Source organism: Euleptes europaea, chromosome 5 (genome assembly GCF_029931775.1).
Source record: "Euleptes europaea isolate rEulEur1 chromosome 5, rEulEur1.hap1, whole genome shotgun sequence".
Taxonomy (NCBI): Eukaryota; Metazoa; Chordata; class Lepidosauria; order Squamata; family Sphaerodactylidae; genus Euleptes; species Euleptes europaea.
Window position 1 is genome coordinate 71,134,071 of NC_079316.1, and position 24,378 is coordinate 71,158,448.

Consider the following 24,378-nt stretch of genomic DNA (forward strand, 5'->3'; position numbering starts at 1 on the left):
GTGTTGCTATGCCAGCTATTTTGCTGACATAACCTTGCTAAAATGAATGAGACTTTTCTCCGGAGTTATTTTTCTTTTTTCCAACTGGGAAGCCTCTGTGGAGGAGACGTGGTGGCACCACTCCCAGTCACTGCCTAACTGTCCCCCCCTTCAGAAATGGGCTGCCCATTAATGTGTCAATTTTTTTTACCATAGCTACTTGCCACAGTTCAGAATACCAAGAATGCTATGTTAAAAGTTCTGCGGTTTTCCAACATTTTGCTATTACCCTATAGGCTGCCATCAACATAAACACTATTAATCCCTTGGATGCTTTTCCATTTTGTTCCCTTCAGATTATTAACAGAGCCAATGCTGGTGTAGCATGGATGATTTGATGTGTAATATTTGCCATTTCTATAAATATTTTTCCCCTAAACTGTGACACTACAGGGCATGAGCACCACATATAATCCTTTTGCACTATTCATATGTTCCATTAGGATCTGTTCAAATTTCATCATCTTTCTGTTCATACTTTGTCTTACTGTAGGATTCATAAGGAGGCAGAGTAATTGATGAAAAAGAATCCCGTTCATTGATACTCCTTGCAGCTTTTCTTTTAGTTGTACTACAGTAAGGGGAGTTACATTGTCATAAAAGTCTCTCATTCTGAAAATCCCCTTTTCTTTCCATTTAACATATTTCTCTGGCTTGTCTAAATAAAAAAATTGTAGCATAAATGGAAGCGCTGGGGATATTTCTGGAATTAATTTATTTTTCCATTTATTCTAATTTTTAATGTAGTGTATAGAAAAAGATTCTCATCCATTTTATATCTCTTACTTTTCCCCTTCCAAAGACAATTTTTTCAATTAATTATAGATGTTTCCCCGTGGCTTCCATACCTATCCATGGCTTATTAGAGGCTTCCTCCAGATATAATACCAGTGTTCTCAATTGGTTTGCCTCATAATATTTATTTATACTACGTTGTCCCCATCCCCCTTAATCCAATCTCTTTTGTCTCAAAGTCTTTGTAAACCAAGGTCTTTTGCCTTGATAAATAAAACTAGTGAATATTTTTTGCCACTTGGCCAAGTGTTTTGGTTCAATTACTATGGGGAGTGTTTGGAAACACTACCATTTTTATAGCACTGGTTCTGCCCATGATTGTCAAATATATGTGGGGCCATCTTTTAACATCTTTTCTTATTTGTCGGATCACTGGATGAAAATTTAACTGCTGAACTTTATTTAAATTCTTTGGAATAGTTACTCCCAAGTATTTAAGTTGTTTATGAAATATTGGGATACCTATCTCATTTTGGATTTCATATTGTATTTTGGGTTTAATGTTTATATATAACACTCCAGATTTTTTATAATGAATACGTAATCCTGCTACTGATCCATGGTCATGGATCTCTCTCATTAATCCTGGTAAAGATTCTTTAGGATTTATAGTTAATATTGCCAGATTATCAGCAAACATATTGATCTTGTGTATTTGACCATTTATTTCTAGACCTTTAATTAGGGTTGCCGACCTCCAGGTACTAGCTGGAGATCTGCTATTACAACTGATCTCCAGCTGATAGAGATCATTTCACCTGGAGAAAATGGCTGCTTTGGCAATTGGACTCTATGGCATTGAAGTCCCTCCCCTCCCCAAACCCCGCCCTCCTCAGGTTCCACCTCAAAAACCTCCTGCAAATAGCAAAGAGGGACCTGGCAACCCTACCTTTAATATTGTTGTTAGTCTTTATGGCAATTGCCAAAGGTTCTAATGAGAGGACAAAGGTAAATTTGAGAAAAGTACTAACAGTAAAATCAAAAGACTAGCTAGCACATTCTTTTAGACACTGTCTTTTCATTTATTCATTTATGTGAGCAAGGAGCTGATTATAGTGGCAACCACTTTTATGACATCGAACATAGATTAGGACACCACATGATACACAGAACAGGGACACTACAACTTATCCAGTGCGTTGACATTATTACAATGTTCATTTCCACAATTCCACAATTCATACCACATGTTGGCTACCTCTGGCAGAGGCAAGGGAACATCTATAGCAACAACAAAGTAACCTGAACTAGTAACCATTATCTGGCACTATGTGACTACATTTTACAGGCATCTAACGCATGTGTGTGTGTGTGTGTGTGTGTGTGTGTGTGTGTGTGTGTGTGTGTATAAAGTGCCGTCAAGTCAAAGCCAACTTATGGCGACCCCTTTTGGGGTTTTCATGGCAAGAGACTAACAGCGGTGGTTTGCCAGTGCCTTCCTCTGCACAGCAACCCTGGTATTCCTTGGTGGTCTCCCATCCAAATACTAACCAGGCCTGACCCTGCTAAGCTTCTGAGATCTGACGAGATCAGGCTAGCCTGGGGAAAATACTTCTTCTCCTGGTTATCCCCTTACACGAGCCATTCTCTCATGAGCCCAGACATTTTTAACCTGCACCAATACTTGTAACAATAACTGTTGGTGCTGAAGGTCTGGGGAGAGCTTCTTGCACATGTATAGTAAAGAGAGAGATTCTAGCCAAATTCTGATAGGAACATAATTTTTTGGGGAAAAGTGATCAACATTCGATGTGATGATATTGTTATCAACTTCCACTGAATTATAAAAACACATTCAAATTCTGAAGATCAGATAACTTTAACAGAAGTTCCAGTTAGGTGCATTAAGCATTTTAGCTGTGCAGCCCAGTCATGTTTAGTCAGAATCAAGTCCCACTGCGCTTTTAGACTATCACTCCTCTACATGGACAGATGAAAGAACTTTACAGAAAGCCATTATCAACATTATAGCATAAACATAGAAAACTCAAAAAAGCCATACCTGGCCACATCAATCTTTCTAAAAACACTTGGTGGGCACCAGGAAAGGTGTCAGTGAGGCCCCTAGAGCTCACAAGTACCATGATGAGTACCCACAGAGCTAGATCGTTACACATGCACCAGCCCTAAGCAACCAAGAATAAAGAACATAATGTTTCAAATCAATACACGTGACTTCTAATTATTTCTCAAAGGCTGGCCGAAAGATTTTTCATATTAGGGATACATGTGGGGTAACTCCAGAATACATTATATAATGTTTTTCTGACCGTTACTTGTCATCTATCATGAACGAGAGATGAAAATTATAATGGATGCAGTGGGGAGACACAAAGATACAACTAAGGTGCTACGCTCTGCCACTTTACTTCTGAATCTGCTCTCCATAACAAGAAACAACAATGAACACTTTTACAAGTTTTCTAAAGCTCTTAGGAATATTTTTGTTAGATACATAGATTACATCAGGGCTTACCTTCACAAATTCTGTCCAATCGCTGTCGTTTGACTTTGTGTTTGTCCACAAGTGCCATTGCTCTACTGTGTTATTTGTAAGTTTTGTAAATCAAAGGATAAAGCAATCCCCGAAGAACTTATAGAAATTCACAGTAGTCCGAGTGCATAACGTCACTTTGAATCCTGAAACAAGAGTTGTACGTCATTAGCTCCTGGTAAAGTAACGATCTGTAAGTGACTATAGATGCTATTTGTATTACTTGAATGAAATGGCTTGAGCAATTTTGATCTCCGAAAAAATTAGTTGTAAATGACAGAACCCATAACCACAGTTACTAAGGGGTAAAGGAGTAAGCTAGTTTTGCCTAAATCCATTCAGGTTCCACAAACCAGGTCTACTTGACAAAAGTCACATTCTACTTCTCGGAGAATGCTGAAAGGACTGTTGGGGCACCACAACTTGAATCATGCTATGATGATTTTGAACCACTTGAAGACAGTTAGCTGGTACTACTGCAAAGCAATATATTTGATCCCCGAACATGTTATGTGACCAGACAGGGACGAGATACGAGTGGAATGAAGCAGGAGTGGTGATAACGTTTCCAAATATACATGCCACGCTGAAACTGTTTTGTTCCCTGGACCCTCCCTACACACTCATGTGGCAGACATGCAATAACAAATTCTTATAAATGGGATTACATCTAAAGGAGAAATTTGCAGCTGACATGAGGATACCACAACACAAAGTATAGCATGACACACCTGCCATTCAATACATAACTTATCTGAGGCAGGATGCTGCTATAGATAGGAGCCATCCTATGAGATGTTGCAGCTAAACAGATGCCCAGAGCTCAAATACCAGACTATGGGCAGAGTTGAAGGAAAAGGCTTAGATAGTGAGCAGGTATCTAATTTTTTTCCGTGGCCGGTGGACAGATATATAATTTTTAAATTATTATTTCCATTTCTAGCCTGCCCTCCCCGGCTGAAGATATATAAATTTATGGACAGATATATAAATTCTGCAAAACTGAACTTGAATTTTTACAGCACTGTACTATTAAAATATGCATTTGTCATGAGTGCTTGACGTTGAGCTCTCTGGACTTCAACGTGGCTTAGGCAGAGAGATTAGCATATATGCAGTTCCAGGCTCCTTCTCAAGCTTAACCACATTATTATAGCAATCACAATATGCATCCATTAGGACTCATGGTTGCCTCCAGCCCTGTTATCTGGACTTTGCTGGAGGCTACCACACTGTACCATATAGCCAAAGTTCCAGCAAATACAGCTGTACGCACGGATATGAAGTCAAGAATTTTTTATGGATTTTATCATACCCCGGAGCACTGAATGGGGCCTCCCAGTGAGAAACTTGTAGCATGTGTACTGACAGATATTCTCAAGTTTCTTATTTCTTAAAAAAAAAAAAATCAAGACCCCCATGGTGTTGAGAAAATACTGGAAATGTGTCGGCTGTTTCTAATTAAAGCTTAGAAACCAGAAAGAAACATTGCTTCTGGTGGTCAGGGGGTAGAAGTTGTTTGCTCAGCTTCTTTGTTTGCCAAAGCTTCCAACTACATATTGTTGCACTGATTTCTTCAATATTTATCTTGTTACTCCCTACAGACCTATCATCCAAGATTAATGCAACACAAAATTCGGAAGTCATCTTTTTAAAAAAGTATTCAGTGCAATGAAGAATGAAAATTTTAAAATAGATTTTGAGAGACTTCCTGTGTTTGTACCCTGCAGAATTAGGGATCCTGACTGAAGAATTCCATTATATGTACACACCTGTACATGTACAAAGACACATCACTGTGGTAATCCTACCACAGAACTATCCTTGACGATGATTTGTGACTCACACCTTCTCCATACTGCAGACTCCTGTCCTGTCAGATGCAATCTTGCCAATCAAACCATTGTTTACAGTGCAATCTTTTAAAAAAGGTAAAGGTCCCATGTGCAAGCACCAGGTCATTCCTGACCCATGGGGTGACATCACATCCCGACGTTTACTAGGCAGACTTTGTTTACGGGGTGGTTTGCTAGTGCCTTCCCCAGTCATCTTCCCTTTACCCCCAGCAAGCTGGGTACTCATTTTACTGACCCCGGAAGGATGGAAGGCTGAGTCAACCTTGAGCCAGCTACCTGAAACTGACTCCCGTGGGGATTGAACTCAGGTCGTGAGCAGAGCTTGGACTGCAGGACTGCAGCTTACCACTCTGGGCCACGGGGCTCCTAAATGCAATCTTTACACACTTCTAAAACTAATGAAGCCAAGCCATTTACAAGAGTATAACTCTACTCAGGATTGTACCGTTAGAGAAGTTTTATCTGTGCCTGCTTGCACTACAGTGATTGCTATGCACATATAATCTTACCAGAAAATCTGCAAAAAGCATGTGAAACAGGAAAAAATCCTAAATATGCAAGCAGCTAAATATATAAGCAGCAAATGAAACAATCACACACTAGATCCTTCATTTGTCAGAGTCAGATTTTTACAGCTGAGCAATCTCCCTTAGAGTCTAGGTACCTCTTGGATCTATGGCACTTTTGGAACATACACCAAAGATCTGCACAACTCCATAAGAATGCTGAAGTACACCACAGACAATGGAGATGCTTATTCTTCAAACTATGCCAGAATTTGCAGAGAGCAGACCTGACTGTAGTATCATTACATCCCAGTGCAACACATTCTTGCAACTTGTGTGTGTGTGTGTGGCAAACATCATACCACTGTTAGATGAACTTGGAAAAAGTGAAAAAGACCTTATATCAACATCAGATTACAGGAACTGTATACCAAATACATTAAAATTTCACCCAGTAAAACTATCCTAACATTTAGAAAAGAGCAGGAGTCCAGTAGCACCTTAAAAGACTAACAACATTTCTGGTAGAATATGTATGCGCTTTCGTGAGTCACAGCTCACTTTTCAGATAGAGCTAGAATGTGAGTCCATTTATCCTTAAGTAGAGAAGAGTGAATATAGACACCCAATGGCAATAGCATGTCAATGTCAGTAGCATGTGTGATTGGATTAGGTGTGATATGCAGAGGGGAAGTAGGCGTGGAGCAATCAGTATTGGTAATGAGACATGAATCCCAGGTCTCTATTCAATCCAGCAGGATGCCTTGTCTTGAGCTTCATTATTAGTTGTAATCCTAACCTTTGATTCAGTGAGAATTCATCCAATTCTGGATGGCAGGGAAAATGTGACCCAGAATCTGATTCAACAAGGCATCCAGATAAATACTAATATCTGAGAGTCAACTGCTAAATGCCTAAGAATTCCGTACGAGCAGGTGAGAGATTTTCCTCCCAATGGTCTTCAATCCCAACGGTCTTCAATTGGGATTTTCCTCCCAATGGTCTTCAAGGCAGTCAGGTGCTGAACAAGGGGATGTACATACCATAGTATTTTAATATGTACGGAAGCTCTGTTCATTTGGACCTCGAGCCTTGGAATCCAAGTTTTCAAGGGTATAAAACAGGGGAGGGGAATGTCAGGCCCAGGGGCCATTTAAGGCCTGTGAAATCATTTGGTCTGGCCCTTCGTGGGCCTCTAGCTCAGAAAGATCTAAGACTGGCAATCCGCCCCCTCCGGCAGACAGGAATAGTGTCTATTCAAGGCGGATGTGAGTTTGTTTTGCTGAGAAAAGGAACCTTTTCCCCCCTTGCAGAAGAGTTGTTAGCTATGGAGCTGCTAGGACCACCCAAGAAACTGTGTTAACCCTTTCCCACCTGGACCGTGGAGAAATGTATTCCCTCTGTACTACAAGAGAGCTGGGGGCGGAAGTGGAGACAATAGAGGGGTTAAAGGGGACAGGGCCAGAATGCGCGGCGGGGGGGGGGTTCTTAGCTAGTGTGTCCTCATTTTACCCCTGCAGGTGGAGGTAGCAGGAGCTGGATGTAGAATCCGGCCCTGACCATGTGGAGCAGGAACAACTCTGGCATGTGGCTGGACGGCTACACTCAGTTGGTGCAACAGACCATCCTGTGCCACTAGGTGGGCAAGTGCACCACCGCTTGGACTCCTGCCCACTTGCCCGCCCGCGGGGGGTGACATCTGGGGCAGCTGCCTGCTTGAAGCTTGGTTGGCTAATTTTTAAGTTGATAATTTTTATGGCCCTCGAATGATGTTATAAATATCCAAATGGCCCTTGGCAGAAAAAAGGTTCCCCACCCCTGGTATAAAAGTTTGCAGGCATAACCTGCTGGTTCTATGCCATGACATTGAAATGGAACTTATTCAGCTTCTGCAGCAACATTTAACAGCCCAGCGATCCTCCTTTAAGCCTCCTGGGGTCAGTCACACAAGCACTTTTCAGGCATCCATTAACAGAGAAGGATTGTCTCCCATGGAGGTGGGGGGGAGGGGGAAAACAGAAACGGAGGCAGACGGGGAAAGGAAGGCTCCCAGGTGCACAATGACAGACCAGAAGACCAAAAAAAAAAAGGATAAAGAAATAAAGCTGACAGCATGGCAGAAATAGTAGGCTTAGTGAGGATAAAATGCTAGTAAAGAAAGGAAAGTTTGCTATGGAGCTAACTCCTATCACTGCTTCTCCCTCTGAGGCAGGAGGAGAACTGGAAATCAGAGGGCAGTCTTAGCCCAGGGGACAGAAAGCAAAGGGTTTTAGATCCTCCCTCACTGAGCATAGGAAAGAAAACACCCGCTGATGAAGATGTCCTCTGAGCTCAGTGGGAGAAAGGAGGCTACTGCATAATAGCCTTGACTCAATTCAGTAAGGGGAACCCACTTGTGGGATTACATTTCAGCACATTCAGGCAATATGGATGCAAACTTCGTTCTGCATAACAATGCTCATCTGGCCCCACCGGTTGAATGCTTTAATGAAAATGGCAATATGTGAGCCTAGAGTTGGACTGAGACCATTGGAGAGTGCTTTCTCACTTTTGCCAAGCCGCCCAAGTAGCTCATAAACACATCACTGAAGGCACAGTCCTGTCACTGTCCTGCAATGCTGTATAGTCTCACTCACTACCTGCTAAGGTCCTAGTGGTCTCTGCAACACAGCATCCCAGAAGAAAGAGCAGATTCAATCTTCCAGAAACTACTGGCTATTAATAGTTAACAAATGCAATAAGATACTACAGGGGGTAGAGCTGTAACAAATCTACTGCCTACCAGGATCACAATTTCACGGAGATTATTGTTATTATTATAGATGGTTATCAATTATGCATCACGTTGATAGTTAATTTATAAAAAGAACAGAGGCTCGCTGGTGCTGCTGAATTCTGACTGATAGGAGATAGGCGATTTCCTGGTAGTTAATGGCCAATTTCCCAGCAATACGACTGCAGCATAATCACAGAGATTTATAGTAATAATTAATTGATTTCCCTCCTCAAAATGTGAAGATTCTCAAAAGCATGATTCCCACTCCTATTAATTATTAATCTTGCTTTTCAGAAGTGCCTAAACCTCTGTATTAGGCACTGAACCTTCCTTAAGTCAAGAGCTTATTGTATTTGCAGTTGGGAGGGGGTGTGTACATAAATAAACCAAGGGTTACAGTAGATAAAGCCAAATGAAATATTTTTCCATTGTCAACATTTCTCAGTTTAATTAAAAACACTCTTTCAATTCCAGTAAGAATAGGGCAGGAAACTGAGAGCAGGTAGGATTATGCCTGTGCATGTTTGGTAGGAAGTTGGCCTAAATCAGGTTTGCAGAAGCTAACTCTGTTGTTCAAAGGCTACTTGTGAAATCAGGCAGCAACCCCCAACCCAAGCAAGCGGTGTATGCATACATATACACAAACAAGGATCCATAGAATCATACAGAAGAAATTATTCTCTGGGCTATTTTGCATGGTTGCTCAAGAGAAAGGTACATTGTTTACTCACCGAGAAGGTCCTTTCCGCTCTGAAGTAGAAGGGCATCTTGATCTTTGGGTGCTTCTCGCCCATTGCTAGGGGTAGGCAGGACTAAACTAACAACTTTCTGTCTCCTGGCGAGGAACACCTCCCCTTCCAGTTATTCTACAGCAAGCTCAAGAGACAGGGAAAGGCACTCACAATCAAGGAGTACAAACAATAAACTGAACGATAAACTTAGAACCATTCTACATGTATTGCTACAATATTATTAGGCTGATCGAATCCATAGGCCAGTTTGATGTGCTTCAGTCCACCCTTGTAAGATGATGTTGCCATCTCCGGGTGGGCAAGATGCTCTTCTACTTCAGAGCGGAAAGGACCTTCTCGGTGAGTAAATAATGTACCTTTCCCGCTCTGAAGGAAGGGCATCTTGATCTTTGGGATCTCCAAGAGCAATGAAATAACGGGTGGGAACTCAGTCCTCATCATCTTCCATCATGTGCTGTAAAATACGTCTGCCGAATGCCGCTTTGGCGGATGCCATAGTATTGATTCGATAATGTCTAATGAAGGTAGTCACGTTGGACCAAGTAGCCGCTTTACAAATCTCTTCAGTCGAGGCTTGTTTGAAAAATGCAGCCGACGTGGCTGCGCTTCGTAGTGAATGGGCTGTGATCCCATTCGTAACTTGGAGACCACTGGCTAGGTAGGCTTCTCTGATGCATTATCTAATGGATGTGCTGATAGACTGTCGGGACATGCGAAGTCCCTTGTTGGGTGCAGAAATGGAGATAAACATAAATTCCGTTCTCCTAATAGATTCAGTTCTAGATATATAAATATGAATAACTCTACGGAGGTCCAAGGTGTGCCAACTCCGCTCTCTGGGAGTAGAAGGATTAGGACAAAAAGAAGGGAGGTGAAGTTCCTGAGACTGATGAAACCGGGAACCCACTTTGGGGGTGAATGAGGGATCAGTAAGTAGCACGACTTTATCTTTGTGAAAGATACATAAGTCTTTGCGAATAGAGAGGGCACCCAATTCTGAAACCCTCCTGGCAGAGGTTATGGCACCTAAAAATAAGGTCTTCATCCTTACTAATCGTAAGGGAACTTCTCTCATAGGGTCGAAGGGACTTTTGGTTAGAGCAGAAAGTACAGTGTTCAGTCTCCAGGTAGGGAAGCGGTGAGTCACCAGAGGGGTAGATTGAGCCACTTCTTTAATAAAAGCCTTAACCTGAGGGTGCGATGACAGAGGAATCCCATCAATATCCAGACAGACTGAGGCAATAAGCAGACACTTGATTTCGTAAGGTTGCCGCTCTAAGGCCCTGCTGAGCACAGTTCTGTAAAAAGTCCAGTAACTGAGGTAGCTTAGGAGAGATAGGGTTGATCGTCTTCCGGTGACACCACCTGGAGAAGGCTTTCCAGGTGTATTGATATATCCTTGTAGTAGAAGGACATCTGGCTTTAAGGATGATCCCCACCACCTCCACGGAAAGCCCAAGGGCTAAGAGCCTTGCCCTTTCAACCTCCAAGCGGTCAATTGAAACCATCCAGGATCTGGATGAATCATTGGTCCCTGTTGAAGGAGATCTGAGGATGTTGGAATCTCTCAAGGTGCCCTGGTGGAGAGCCCCATGAGTGCCGGAAACCATGGCCAGCGTGGCCAATTGGGAGCGATCAGGATGACTTCCGCTCTCTCCGCCCTTATCTTCCTGATGACTTTTGGAAGGATAGGCAGTGGTGGAAAGGCGTATAGGAGACCTGGAGGCCACTGAGTCAGAAGAGCGTCCACTTGCTCTGCTTTCAGATGGTAGAACCGGGAGAAGAACCTATCCACCTGACAATTCTGGACTGAGGCGAACAGATCCACTGTGGGCGTTCCAAACCAGCTGGTGATGGCTTGAAAGACTTGAATATTCAGCATCCATTCCCCTTTCTGGAGGGTCTGACGGCTTAACCAATCTGCCTGAATGTTGTGGATGCCCCGTACATGTTCTGCCCTGAGAGACAAAAGGTGTTTTTCTGCCCAGATCATGATGGCCGATGACTCCTGGTGCCACCGTGGCTCCCCATCCCTCGAGGCTGGCATTTGTAAACACCTGGACGGGCTGTTTAGTGTAGAAACGGTTGTCCAACTGTTAGACTGTTGACTTTGGTCCACCATAAGAGGCTTGTCCTGGCCACCGGGCTGAGGGAGAGGGTCTTGTCTATCTTGTGTGTGATGAACAGCTGGAATGGACGCAGTGCTGCTTGAAGTGGTCGGGAGTGGAAGTGAGCCCAAGGAATCAGGCCTAGACAGGATACCATAAGGCCTAGGAGCCTTGTCAGAGCCATCAGTCGATGTCGTGACGACTTTACTGTGGACTTGGCCACTGCCGCAATTTTGCGGGCCTTGTCTGTTGGGAGGAAAATACTGAATTGGTGGTGAAATCTATGACCGCTCCTAGATATAGGATCCTCTGTGACGGGCTTAGCAAGCTTTTGGCTTTGATTATAAGATAGCCGTGCATTTCGAGTGCCGTGATGACTCGAGTGGAGTGCTGAAGTGCCAGGTTGTATGAGGTGGCGAATATGAGTAGGTCGTCTAGGTAGGGATGTACTTGGATTCCTTCCTTCCTTAACATCGCCACAATAGCTACCATCACTTTGGGAGGGGGAAAAAACTCGGGGGGCAGATGTCAGCCCAAATGGTAGTACCCTGAACTGTAAATGAAGGTTCATATAGGTGAATCTCAGAAAGCGCCGGTGGGACTGATGGATGGGGATATGCATATAAGCCTCTGTGAGATCTATGGATGTCATGAAGGTGTTTGGACACAGTGCCTCTATGATGGTTCGCAGTGTCTCCATGCAAAAATGTTTGGCCTGGATGAATCGATTGAGAAATTTGAGATCCAGGATAGCCCTCCAGTCCCCATTCTTTTTGGGGACTGTGAAAAATATGGAGTAAACTCCCTGGAGATGTTCCTGAATAGGTACTTCCTCTATGGCCCCGATCCGGATCAAGTGAGAAATGGCTTCCATCATTCTCTGATGTTTTACAGCACTGCGGTAGCATGGCGATGCGACAAAGCGATCTGGAGGCTTGTGATGAAATTCTATTGGATATCCCTGCTGAATTATTTGTAGTACCCAAGCATCCGTCTGGGAGTGGCGCCACTGTGGAAGGAAAAGTTGTAACCTTCCCCCCACCATTGGATCCCTGGCGTCACTGCTCCAACTCCTCCTCCTCTTCTTCTTCTTCTTCCCACTTTCAGCGGTTCCTGCAGAAGTTCCTCCTTTCTCCTTCTGCGTGGCCCCAACCCCAGCAAACTACCAACCAAAGATGCAGCAGCACATTTTAGATGTGTTAAGCTTAAGGCATAAAGGATTGGCCAGAAATAGCTTCAGCCATAGGAAACTGTGAAGGAAGCTATACAACAACAATGCTACACTAATTGGTGCATGGCTACAAGAACTTTAGTGAGACTTATGTTGAACAGCAATCCTTGAATTTGAAGTAATGATGGGACTCTAGATTTTCTTTTAATGTCTTTCAGGGCTTTACCCACCTGGCACACTACAACACTTTCTCTCACCTAGAGGACAGGAAATGCAAACCATTATTTTAGTACATCATGTGCATGCTCTACCTTTTTTTCCAGGCAATACTCAAAAAATGATCATAAATCCATCCTAACACATTGATAGCAATTTCCTTTCTCTGACTCATTCTGCATATTACCAGCTCATCTTACTGGACAGTTCACTTTTGGATTGTCCCTTGAACTCTGTGGTTTCTTTCCAACGACCCATCTCATGCAATGGTATTTATGAGAATCTCACAAAGGTAGTATCCAGTTTTAGGCATCAAGTTTCAGGTCCAACCGATAGCCATTTAAATTCATTAGCGACTGTATTGTTCTGTAGGTTGGTGTCGAGTGCTTGCATACTTAATCAGAAGCTCTTGAAATGATTGTGGTGATGAGAAATAGTCTTCCGAATTAAGCCCCATGATCAAAACTTCTCAATTTATGGAAAAACTGATATGATTTTGGCAGTCAGCATATGCCAACTAGCTTTCTCTGATAAGATGAATTTCTGAAATATTCAGAAATAATAGTAATCATTAAAAAAAATAAGCACGCCTATGTCTGGCCACAGTTTGTCAAGCTATGATGATGGCCAGGTGCATCTGATTAAGTGCCCAAACCCCAACCCCTGGCTGCCGACATGCACCTTTTGCCAGCCTTCAATTTCTGCTCACTGCAAATTTTCTAATTAAATTATCATCCCATAACACTTGTTAACCCTCAAGAGTGGTTCTACTAATGAACGGTATATTTATCACACACAGTTTAGCCACATAAAGCTAGAAGAGAAAGTCACCCACCTTCTGCCCTGCTTTGACTTTACCAATCCTTCCCTACCTGCTGCTGCTGGAAACATCCTTTCTATTGAAATCTAATGACCCACTAATCCCAGAAGAGAGACAATTCTGCAGCCTCCATAGGTAACAGGGTTGCCAGCCTCCAGGTGGGACCTGAAGTTCTTCCATAGTTTACTACTGAGATTAGTTCCCCTGCAGGAAATGGCAACTTCAGAGGGTAGACTCTATGGCATTACATACCTGTTAACCTCCCTCCCCTCCCTGAACTCTACCCTCCCCAAGCTCTGCCTCCAAATCTCCAAGAAGCTCCCAAGCTGGAGCTGGAACCCTTAATAAGTAAACACAGAGCTGCATTATGTATGCATGTGTGGCAAGAAGGAGGAGGAGGAGGAGCGGGAGTTGGTTTTTATATGCTGACTTTTGCTACCTAAGACAGCTGTGACTAGCCCAAGGTCACCCAGCTGGCTTCACGTGCGGGAGTGGGGAAACCAACCTGGTTCAGCAGATTAGAATCCACTGCTCATGTGGAGTAGCGGGGAATCAAACCCAGTTCTCCAGATTAGAGTCCATCGCTCTTAACCGCTACACCACGCTGACTCTGGTGTGTTAAGAGGTTACCACTGGCTCTTTTGTATTGGAGAAAGTAAGCATAGTATAGAATGCAGGGCATGTTTTTCACTCTTCTACTGTTTAAAAGGACAGAACTCATTTATGAGAAATGAGAGAACGTATCAAAGACAGCACTTGTGCATATATAATTATGGAGTATGGATGTTGTTCTCATCGCTGCAATAGGGATAATTTTCAACTGGGCTGTTTAATCAGCTGTAAGTGCTACTCATCTCAGGTGAGCAGGCAAGTGGTGAATAACAAGACTAGCACAGCTTCTTTCTGGGTAAGACAGTCTCATGTCCTAGCACCATGAATACGTTCATTATATTTATTTATTGTTTACAATAAACTGTCAGTGGGGCTCAGGGCAGCTCATAACAAGCACAATATAACACAGTAAGTTAAAACTGTTAAAACCACAACAGTAAATTGGATAAGTTATATCTAACCATAAAAGATGGTGCATTAAAATCAGCACCCCAGATTAAAACAAATGATGACCCTACAGAAAACCAGGGGTACAGCGGTTAGCGGCAGCCCAGATGACACCGGGAGGACTGGTAGGTGGAGAGCCTGGGGGACAGAACAGCGGAGGAGAGTCCCACAATCCAGGCCGGTGGTCGTGCTGGTTCTGGTAATGTAGCCATGCTACTGAACGCAATTAAAACAGTCCCTTATGTCTCTCTCTCTCTCTCATTACCAAGTGTTACCCTTAAATGCATAATTTAAAACAAATCCTTGCGAATAACCATTTTAATTTGTAATGCCTTCATTATTTCTGAGGTCCAAAATCACTGCATGTAAAACATTTGCTTTTAAACCAACTGCACATGACAACAGCAGGAACCCTTAGACCATCAACAGCACACAAGCATTACAAAGAAAACTCTTACTATATTTCCCTAGTAATTACCAAATTTAACAGATCCCGAACACATGTAAATTGGACTTGAGAGAGAACCCCAGAATCCTTAAAGACGAAACTGATTAAGAACAGCAGTAAGCATATTTTTAAATAGATAAGCAAGTATGGCTTTGAACAAGGAAAAATCTATATCCAGTGTTTGCTCTTGTACTTCACAGAATCATCTGAAAATTCTGGGTCCAAAATTAATCCAAGTAAATTAGTCCCTTGCTGCACACGGTAGTGCTCTTGACTAATTTCATGTATGTCTGAAATAAGGTGCTACTTGAGGGACACAAATCTGAAAAAAATGAGGGTCGCCCCACAATACGTACACCATGGAATATGTAAAAAGGTACAAACACCCATAAACAATGCTCCTGTACTTAAAATGTAAAAAAAGCTCAGAGTGGTAAGGTTAACTCTGTGCAATGAATTAAAATAAGCTTTATAACTGCTGGTACAAGTATAATGCTCCCAATCTTTGGTCCATGGTCAAGAGACTGGGAATAGGCCAAACTTTCCCTTTCTAAATTAAATTCAACCCCTCCCCTAACCAATAGTTACATTTACTTAACCCCAGTTTTAGAGGGTAGCCATGTTGGTCTGCAGAAGAACAGCTAGATTTCAGTCCAGAAGCACCGTAGAGACTAACAAGATTTTGATTTTCGGATAAGTGCTTTCGAGAGTCAGAGCTCCCTTCTTCAGATATCCGATGAAAGGAGCTTTGACTCTAGAAAGCTCATATCTGGAAAATCTTGCTGGTCTTCAGCTGATTTAAGAACATTAAAAAAGCCATGCTAATGCTTATCTTGATTGTGGCTAAAGTCCACAAAGGTCTTTTATGGAGTCGTGAGGGATAATGGTCATACAGATGACCACAAATAAGGTCTATCTGAATGTAAATGCTCCCCCAAATTTCCCAATTTTTCCACTGGAAAAACTGAGAAAGTCCTCAGGCAATATCATGCTGTTCATTTGTATTGAGTGAAATACTTTTACAAGGTTTTAGCACTCAAAACGGAAAAATAATAATTTCATAGGAGGGTTTTTTTTAGTGTTCCTCAAAATATCCCAATTTTTTCCATTGGAAAAACTGGAAAAGTCTTCAGACTTTTTCATGCCGTATATTTTGAGTGAGATAAATGTTGCCTTAAAACACATTCTACTCTTGAAAGTTTTTTTTAAAATTTCATTGGAGAACAACAATAACAATAACAATATACAATTACAGCAACTAAAAGAAGCAGAAAAGAAAGACAATCTTCATGATTTAAAATACAATATAGCTATATACGCAATAAAATAACAACAGGATTCCTACGCTACAACTTATTGCTTTGTCTTCATATTTCTTGAAAGTATTTCATAGGAGTTTCTTCACACTGGGGGTTACCACACCTTGTATTCCCAGCAATGTATTGAAAGGTTGGTTATAAAAAACATCGCTTTAAAAGGGTTTTTGGATACCACGGCTAAAAAATTGTTGGAAGACATCTTCACAGCTAAAGGGGCCAAACAAAGTGCGAACAGTATGTTTTATAACAGTTTCAAACTCTTAATACATCGGTGAGAATACCTAGTGCGGTAACAGCCACTGTTCCTCAATCAGAAAAACTGAAAAAAGCCCAGGAAAACAAACAGGGAGAAACTGGTGTTTTTCCCCCCTGGGCCCTCAGATCTCTAATATGCACACATCTTTAACCAGGGATGCTGATTTGCAAGTGGGAATTAAAGGTTAGAGCACACAGGAGCTGTCTATTTCTCCATATTCTGCAAACCGCAAATGCCATTAAGAGGACACAAAATTTCCCAGTTCTGCTCTGAGTGTAACCAGTGGGTATGTGACATAGAGGTTCAAGGATGGTACTACATGTTCTAAAGCCAATCCCATGAACAAATCTTATTTTACATAGGCAAACGTCTACATCAGTAGTTCCCAAATTGGGTAGTACCATCCTCTGGGGGTGGGTGGGATTACCTGGGGGGGCACTAAGAGGCAAAGGGGCAGCAGGGAGGTGCTAGAGGTGGGCCCTTCTACTGTGTTGTTGGATAAGGTAGGGGGCGCTGGGGTTGAGTTTGTGGAACCAAGGGGGCGGTGGCCCGAAAAGTTTGGGAACCACTGGTCTACATCACATATCAAGACAAAGTGAGCTTTGGTTCACAAAAGCTTATACCCTGAAATTTTTTGTTGGTCTTTAAGGTGCTAGTGGACTTTAATTTTGTTCCACTATTCCAGACAAACATGGCTATGCCACTGAAACTATCATATACCATGAGATGTTGAGAAACACACATAAAGTACCACTGCACCTATCAAAACTTTTCATGGGTCCAATTCATTCCTCTCAGCGCACGAACAGCTAAAATCAGCCCTGCAGCACACAAAGTGCATTATTAAATAATTAAACCATTGCCCATATCACTATATGTTAAAAAAAAAAACTCCACATAAAAGATACCTATCATCCATCATAATGCGCACCAGAGACTTACTTCACATATTATTATAATTTCCATCACTTGGGCCATTCATTTATGTTTGACAGGAGTCCACCATGATACCATGTGATAATGAGAGCCTGTTTTAAAGACCTACTAAAATGGATGAAGGTCCCTAAGGAGGATTTGGAAGGTACGGAAATGCTAGCGAAAGACACAGGCTGCTCGTATTTTAACAAAATGTCCATTAGTGGAACAGGATACACACATACCTAGCACTTGCTCTCAGCAATTTCTACATTAAAACTCAATTTGAAAATAAAACACAGCCCTAAGTAGACTAAACATAACTAAAAGCATGGAGTGCAATTAACATATATCCACACATGTAGTTTCAGAATATAATGAAATCTGAGTGAGAAGAGACACACGGGGGGGGGGGGAATCTGTAATTCTTAGGTCTTCAGCAAGATTAAGAAACAACCAAAGTGATTTACATATAGTAATTGCATGTCCTTGCTAGTCTCCAGTGGCGTCTTTCCAAATGTAAATTTCCCTGAAAGTGGTCGGACATTGCCCTAGACTTTTATTTATTTATTTATTCCACAGAAATTACTTAACCATGACAGTGTAAAAAGGAAGTAAGAGAAATCACTGCAAAAAATATTTCCATTTGTTTTTTATATCATATTTGAAACACAGCCCATGAAAAAAAAACAAAGAGCATGGAGGACAGTGATAAAACCGGACTAGAATACAAGCCATTTCTTCTGTCAGTGGTGGTATGTATAAAAAAACCCAAAGCCTAACACACACAAGCAGCATAATACTCTTAGTATTTTCTAGTTCCTTACAACTCTTTATCAGGGATAATATTGAATGCAAAATATACAGAGAAACACATACATCAGGGCTAGCTAGCTCTATAATGAGGCAACTTCAAGAAGCAGACTGACGGTGGCAATTTATCTGCCCACTATCTGCCTGTTGCTGTTGCCCCCCACTTAGGGGGTCAAAGGACATCATTTTTATTACTTCCACCTCCACTCTCTTTTAAAATAAAAATAGTGTGGCAAGCAATAAACAGCACTGCACTTATCTGTAACTTGTTCATCGAGTGGTCTTCTGTGCAGGTATACATGGGACTGCACAGGCGCAGGCCTGCCGTGGAGCAGGACTTTCCAAAGCTTTCTAGAAGATTCATTGAACAAGGAGTGTTCCTCCTTCCCTCTGTCTTGCACTGATGTTTCCTGCCCAAAGGAGAACATGGCAGGAGCGGGGAGAGAGCTCATCTCTCAGTTCTCCCTTTGCCGCCCTGGAGAGGCCATGAGGTGTGAAGCAAGACAGCCCACAGCAGGGAAAGGAGGAAGGCCTATTATATTAGGTGCTGTGGAACACAGGCAGGATGGTGCTGCTGCAGTCGTCTTGTTGTGGCTTCCTAGAGGCACCTGGTTGGACACTGTGTGAACAGACTGCTGGACTTAATGGGCCTTGGTCTGATCCAGCAGGGCCTTTCTTATGTTCTTATGAGGGATGTGTGCCTGCACAGAAGACCACTCGATGAACAACAGTTACAGGTAAAGTGCAACACTGTTTTCACCATCGTGTGTAGTTCCACATGGGAAATTGGCAAACTCACTTACCAAGGAGGTGGGCGCGGGCTGATTAGCGAAAGAGTGATTGAAGAACGGCTTTTCCCACAGTTGTCTCACTCCTGAAATCTACATTAATGGAGTAGTGTTTGACGAAGTTGAGGGGGTAGCCCAGGTTGCGGCTTTGCAGAGGTCTCTGAGGGATACCTTCGCAAGGAATGTTGCAGAAGATGCCTGGTCCCTGGTGGAGTAAGCTTTCAGAGGAACTGGGCATTCCACCTGTGCTTCAATGTATGTCAATCTTATAGCTGAGACCACCTATCTGGATAACGTTTGGGAAAATGCTGCCTTTCCCTTTTTGGGACCACTGAAACAAATAAACAAACCGCGTTCCTTTCTAAAGTGATTTGTACAATTCAAATAAAAAGCAGTGCTCTTTGAACATTTAGTGAATGGAGTCTTTGTTCTGCCAATGAGGTTGAGGATGGAAAAAACATTGGTAGAGTGACGCCTTGGGCTAGATGGAAGCAAAAGACTACCTTTGGTAGGAAATTCAGACCAGGATGTAAGACTACCTTGTCTGCATGAAACTTAAGGAAAGGAGGGTCACAGCTTAAGGCTTGCAGCTCCCCCACCCTGCAGGCTGATGTAATAGCTAACAAGAAAGCAGTCTTGAATGACATAAAGACACTTCAGAGGTGGCCATGGGTTCAAAAGGTTTATACATAAGTCTTGCCAACACTAATGATAAACTCCACCAGGAGTACAGGAGGTTTTTATCAGTGGGTACAGACTGAGGCGCAGAGTGGTAAGGTGCAGTACTGTGACACAGAGTGGTAAGCTGCAGTACTGCAGTCCAAGCTCTGCTCATGACCTGAGTTCGATCCCGACGGAAGGTTGATTCAGCCTTCCATCCTTCCAAGGTCGGTAAAATGAGTACCCAGCTTGCTGGGGGTAAAGGGAAGATGACTGGGGAAGGCACTGGCAAACCACTCTGTAAACAAAGTCTGCCTAGGAAATGTCGGGATGTGACGTCACCCCATGGGTCAGGAATGACCCGGTGCTTGCACAGGGGACCTTTACCTTTTACATATGGAGCTGATTGCTGGCTTTTACATTATCAAATGCCATTTTTGCTTCTCTGTTTCAGTAGTCTCTGGTGTACCATGAAATGCATTTTGCATAAAGCACCGCCAAGTCCTGCTCTCTTGAATCCAAGGAAATCAGGTAGGCTATGACTGGTTTAATAATCTAATTAAGTCTGCAACAACGCCTGACCTTCATTTAAGGAAAGGCTATACGGATGTGTCACTGGCCACCAAGATCAAGTTAATTCATGCCATCATATTCCCTATTACTATGTATGTGTGTGAAAGCTGAACAATGAAGAAAGCTGATAGGAAGAAAGAAGATTCCTTTGAAATGTGGTGTTGGAGAAGAGTGTTACAGATACCGTGGACTGCCAAAAAAAAAAAAAATCAGTGGGTTACAGATCAAATCAAGCCTGGACTGACCCTAGAAGCTAAAATGACTAAACTGAAACTATTGTACTTTGGTCACATTATGAGAAGACAAGAGTCACTAGAAAAGGCTGTCATGCTAGGAAAAGTTGAGGGCATCAGAAAAAGAGGAAGACCCAACAAGAGATGGATTGACTCAATAAAGGAAGCCACAGCCCTCAGTTTGCAAGATCTGAGCAAGGTTGTAAAAGATAGGACGGTTTTGGAGGACATTGATTCATAGGGTCGCCATGAGTCGGAAGCAACTTGACGGCACTTAACACACACACACACACAAAGTGTAGGCTTGGGACTTTTCCAACACACCATGGAACAATTGTCATAATGACCATCCAGCCTACAGAAGAGTTTTGGGATGCTCCAAAGCTTGTCTACTGCTCTGTGACAATTTGGTTGGTCCTAAAAATTAGGTACCGGACTGCTGATATTTTTAAAAAATTTCTATTGAGCATCTTATGGACCTACCAACTTAATGAAAATACTTAGAAAAGTATTTTCCTGTGAATACTATTGAAACACTGATGGGATGGGATGCAGTTGCTGTCTGAACTATGAAGAGTTCTATCAAAAATGTACATATATATGAATATTGAAGAAGAAAAAACCCAGCTGGAAGTTCTTAGCAAGTTGACTGTTTTGTATTAAGGAGGGTAGCAGATTAGAAGGCTGGGCATATGATGAAAAGAGCATTTCATCCTTGGTTGTGTACAACATACACTAGGTCTGTTTTGTTGTATTAGTTGCGATAACGATCACATTTCATATCCTGTTATCCTTCCCAGCATGGGATTACCATGAAGAGGAACTGCATGGTGTGTTATATTTATTGCTATATAAATACAGTTCTGAAAAGAGATAAAAACAACACAGGAATCTAGACACTGTGCTGTATGGGCTTGATAAGAAATTTTCCTTCACAAAGCATCACTGAGATTCTTTTACCCATTAAGGGGTTGCATGGTTCCACCTCACCTTATCTTGTCCCATCTCACCTGCATAATTTCTATCTTGATTCTAACAGAGGAGCTGGGACACAATGCTGCTGGTGATAGGAGCCAAGCTAAAATTTCAAACTTGACAGACTTAACATATCCCTCGGCAGTTAAAATGGCTTTTCGTTGGTACAATCTGTTAGATATTTTTAGTTATGGAAGTCCCTATCTCAGTACAGATCTGAGAGTTCAACTTCTAAGTTCTTCCTAGCCCTGCGCTGCACTCACTTACTCACTAATGGTCACAAGAACTAAATCTTTTTGAGTGTAAAAAATGCAATGTACTAGGGGTGTGCACTTAAGAAATTATAATTTAATTTCCGTATGTCTGAAAGGGCACGATTGTCATTTTAGTTAAATCCAGGGGGGTATTGTTATTGTTCCAGAAAATCATTCCAGAAATATTAGAATACTCCCGATATTTAATAAAAATGACAATCATGGCCTTCCCCTACCCTGGTGGGGGGAGAGAGAAAGGAAGGGCCCCTATGCTTATCACCTGTTTGTTGGCACCGAGGTCCCTTTACATTTTAAAGGAGTATTCTTTTCTATGGAAGGCCAGGTGTACCACCAAAGAAAATAGTGGCTATTTAAAATTTAAAGGGACCCAGAAGCTGATAAACAGCTGATGGCTGGTAGACCTGGTCTGCAGAGGTCAGATCTATAGGCCATTATTTCTGGAATCTGGTCTACTTCCTATAGGAAAAGGTCCCTCTGAACCCTTGCCAGCCCAACGAGGTGTAGTGGTTAAGAGCAGTGGTTTAGAGCGGTGAACTCTGATCTGGAGAACCGGGTTTGATTCCCCACTCCTCCACATGAGCGGAGGAGGCTAATCTGGTGAACTGGATTTGTTTCCCCACTCCTACACATGAAGCCATCTGGGTGACCTTGGGCAAGTCACAGCTCTGTTAGAGCTCTCTCAGCCCTGCCTACCTCACAGGGTGTCTGTTGTGGGGAGGGGGAGGGAAGGTGATTGTAAGCTGGTTTGAGTCTTCCTTATGTGATAGAGAAAGTTGGCATATAAAAACCAACTCTTCTTCTTCTTCTGGTCCAGCCTCATGTTTCCCACAATGGCCAAACAAAATTGTTCCTAAAAGCTTTCCCATATGTCTGCCCCCCAGAAACTGGTGCTCATAGACCTTCTGCTTAACTCCATTTATTCATAGGGTAAACTGGGCATTCACAGCTTCTGACTTGCCAAACTGAATGTAGCCCCTACCATCCTATCATTTTTTGGCTGCTTACCAATGGTTTAATAAATGCATTATTTACACCGTCTTTCTGGTTCCATAAAAACAAGGCTACATATATGGGCAAGCCAAAGCACATTTGGTAGGCTGCTGCTTTCTTGGTTAGCCAGAAATTGTGAAGGTCTGGATTAAAGTGTTTTGAATCCATTGCTTATACTATCAACAAGTAAAGGCAAGAATGAATGGCCATCCAACAGTAATCAATACTATTGTTGTAGATTAAAATGCCAAGTTACTTCTACCAGAAGTAGACAGAGAACAACTCATGGAACAAAACATTCACTACTATTTATCCTACAACCACGTTGCTTAACATATGACAGCATTCACCATGGCTTATTGGACCTGCCTCTACGGACAGACCAGAGCCTTCTGCTCCATTCCTCAGTGACCCACACTGTGAAGCAGCCAGTGATCCAAACCGGCAGGAGGAGCTCCTGGTTCTGGCATTTCCACTGAAATCAGGGGGCGCAATTTAACTCTTGCTTGTGTTACAGAGTTTTGATCCAGGGGACAGAGACCTTTGGCTCAGGCATAAGACCTTTGGATCAGTGAGGTGCTAGTGATTTAAAGTTGGTTTTTTTTTTTTTTTTTTTTTTTTTGCAGCAACACGAATAACAGTTAATAGTTCCCTGCTGGAACGAGACTACAGAGAACTTCCCTCTGAAGCGCTGTCAATCGCAGCTGCTGTTTTTCACTTTTCACATTACAGGGTCACAGAATAACAAAGAGAGATCGACTGAAACTGCAGCTAGAATGACTGGGGAAGCTATATTGTTATAATCAAAGATAAGAACTACAGGGGAGAAAAGTGTAGAGAGTCATTTCCTGCACTCTGGTGGAGGAAGCAAAAATACCAGAGGTTAAACATCAGTAGTATGTTTCAGTAACAACTGTGCTTCCCATTTTGATTCCTGACGGCTGGAAATAAAGAACTGCTCTCTTCAGTGCACTCCAGACAAGGAAGAGAACAGACTCTCTGAAAGACGCTTCACACAAGGATCACAGCAATTTTAGATGAATTGCCAAAATATACCAACAAAAGACACATGGTACGAAACTGCGCTTAAGCTGGAACATTTGTTTTTACATTAACATAAGAAACAGCAAAGACGATAATGTGAAACACTGTACAACCGGATGGTGTGTCCCTGCATCATTTGCACAGACCACTTTCTTTCAAATAAAATTCTTATATTAGCCCAACAACCTGGAAGAGAAGTCACAGTTATTAGGCATTCTGGAAAAGAGCAAGTGACAGCCTTGTTTGTATCACTTTTCAAGATGAATAAAAGAACTCTTGCAAAGGCATGGGGGGGGGGGCTAATGTATTTTTAGTTCTGCTCTTTTCCAACAGAAAACAAAAATGAAGGGTCTAATATGAAGACTCCTCTTGTCCTTTTTCCATTTTCCCTCCCTTTCCCTTCTTCCCCCTCCTATCTTTTCCATCCCTCTTCTGTTCCTTCTCCATTTCCGCTGTTGGTGTCTCCCTGGCTTAGGCTGGTGGGCCTTCGAGGTGAT

The 24,378-nt window shown here is 42.4% G+C and overlaps 1 protein-coding gene across 3 annotated transcripts in view; it reads right to left on the minus strand.

Moving 5' to 3' along the window:
- The window catches only part of CTBP2 (C-terminal binding protein 2), a 274,992-nt gene that overhangs the window by 116,849 nt on the left and 133,765 nt on the right, over positions 1-24,378 (minus strand). For 2 of the 3 annotated variants that reach the window (XM_056849544.1, XM_056849545.1), the window contains one exon: positions 3,311-3,474. The exons of the other annotated variant lie outside the window; for it this stretch is intronic. In XM_056849544.1, the coding sequence (XP_056705522.1) occupies positions 3,311-3,368 (58 nt within the window). In that variant the 5' untranslated portion in view covers positions 3,369-3,474. The remainder of the gene's footprint in view (positions 1-3,310; positions 3,475-24,378) is intronic. 3 annotated transcript variants of the gene reach the window in all.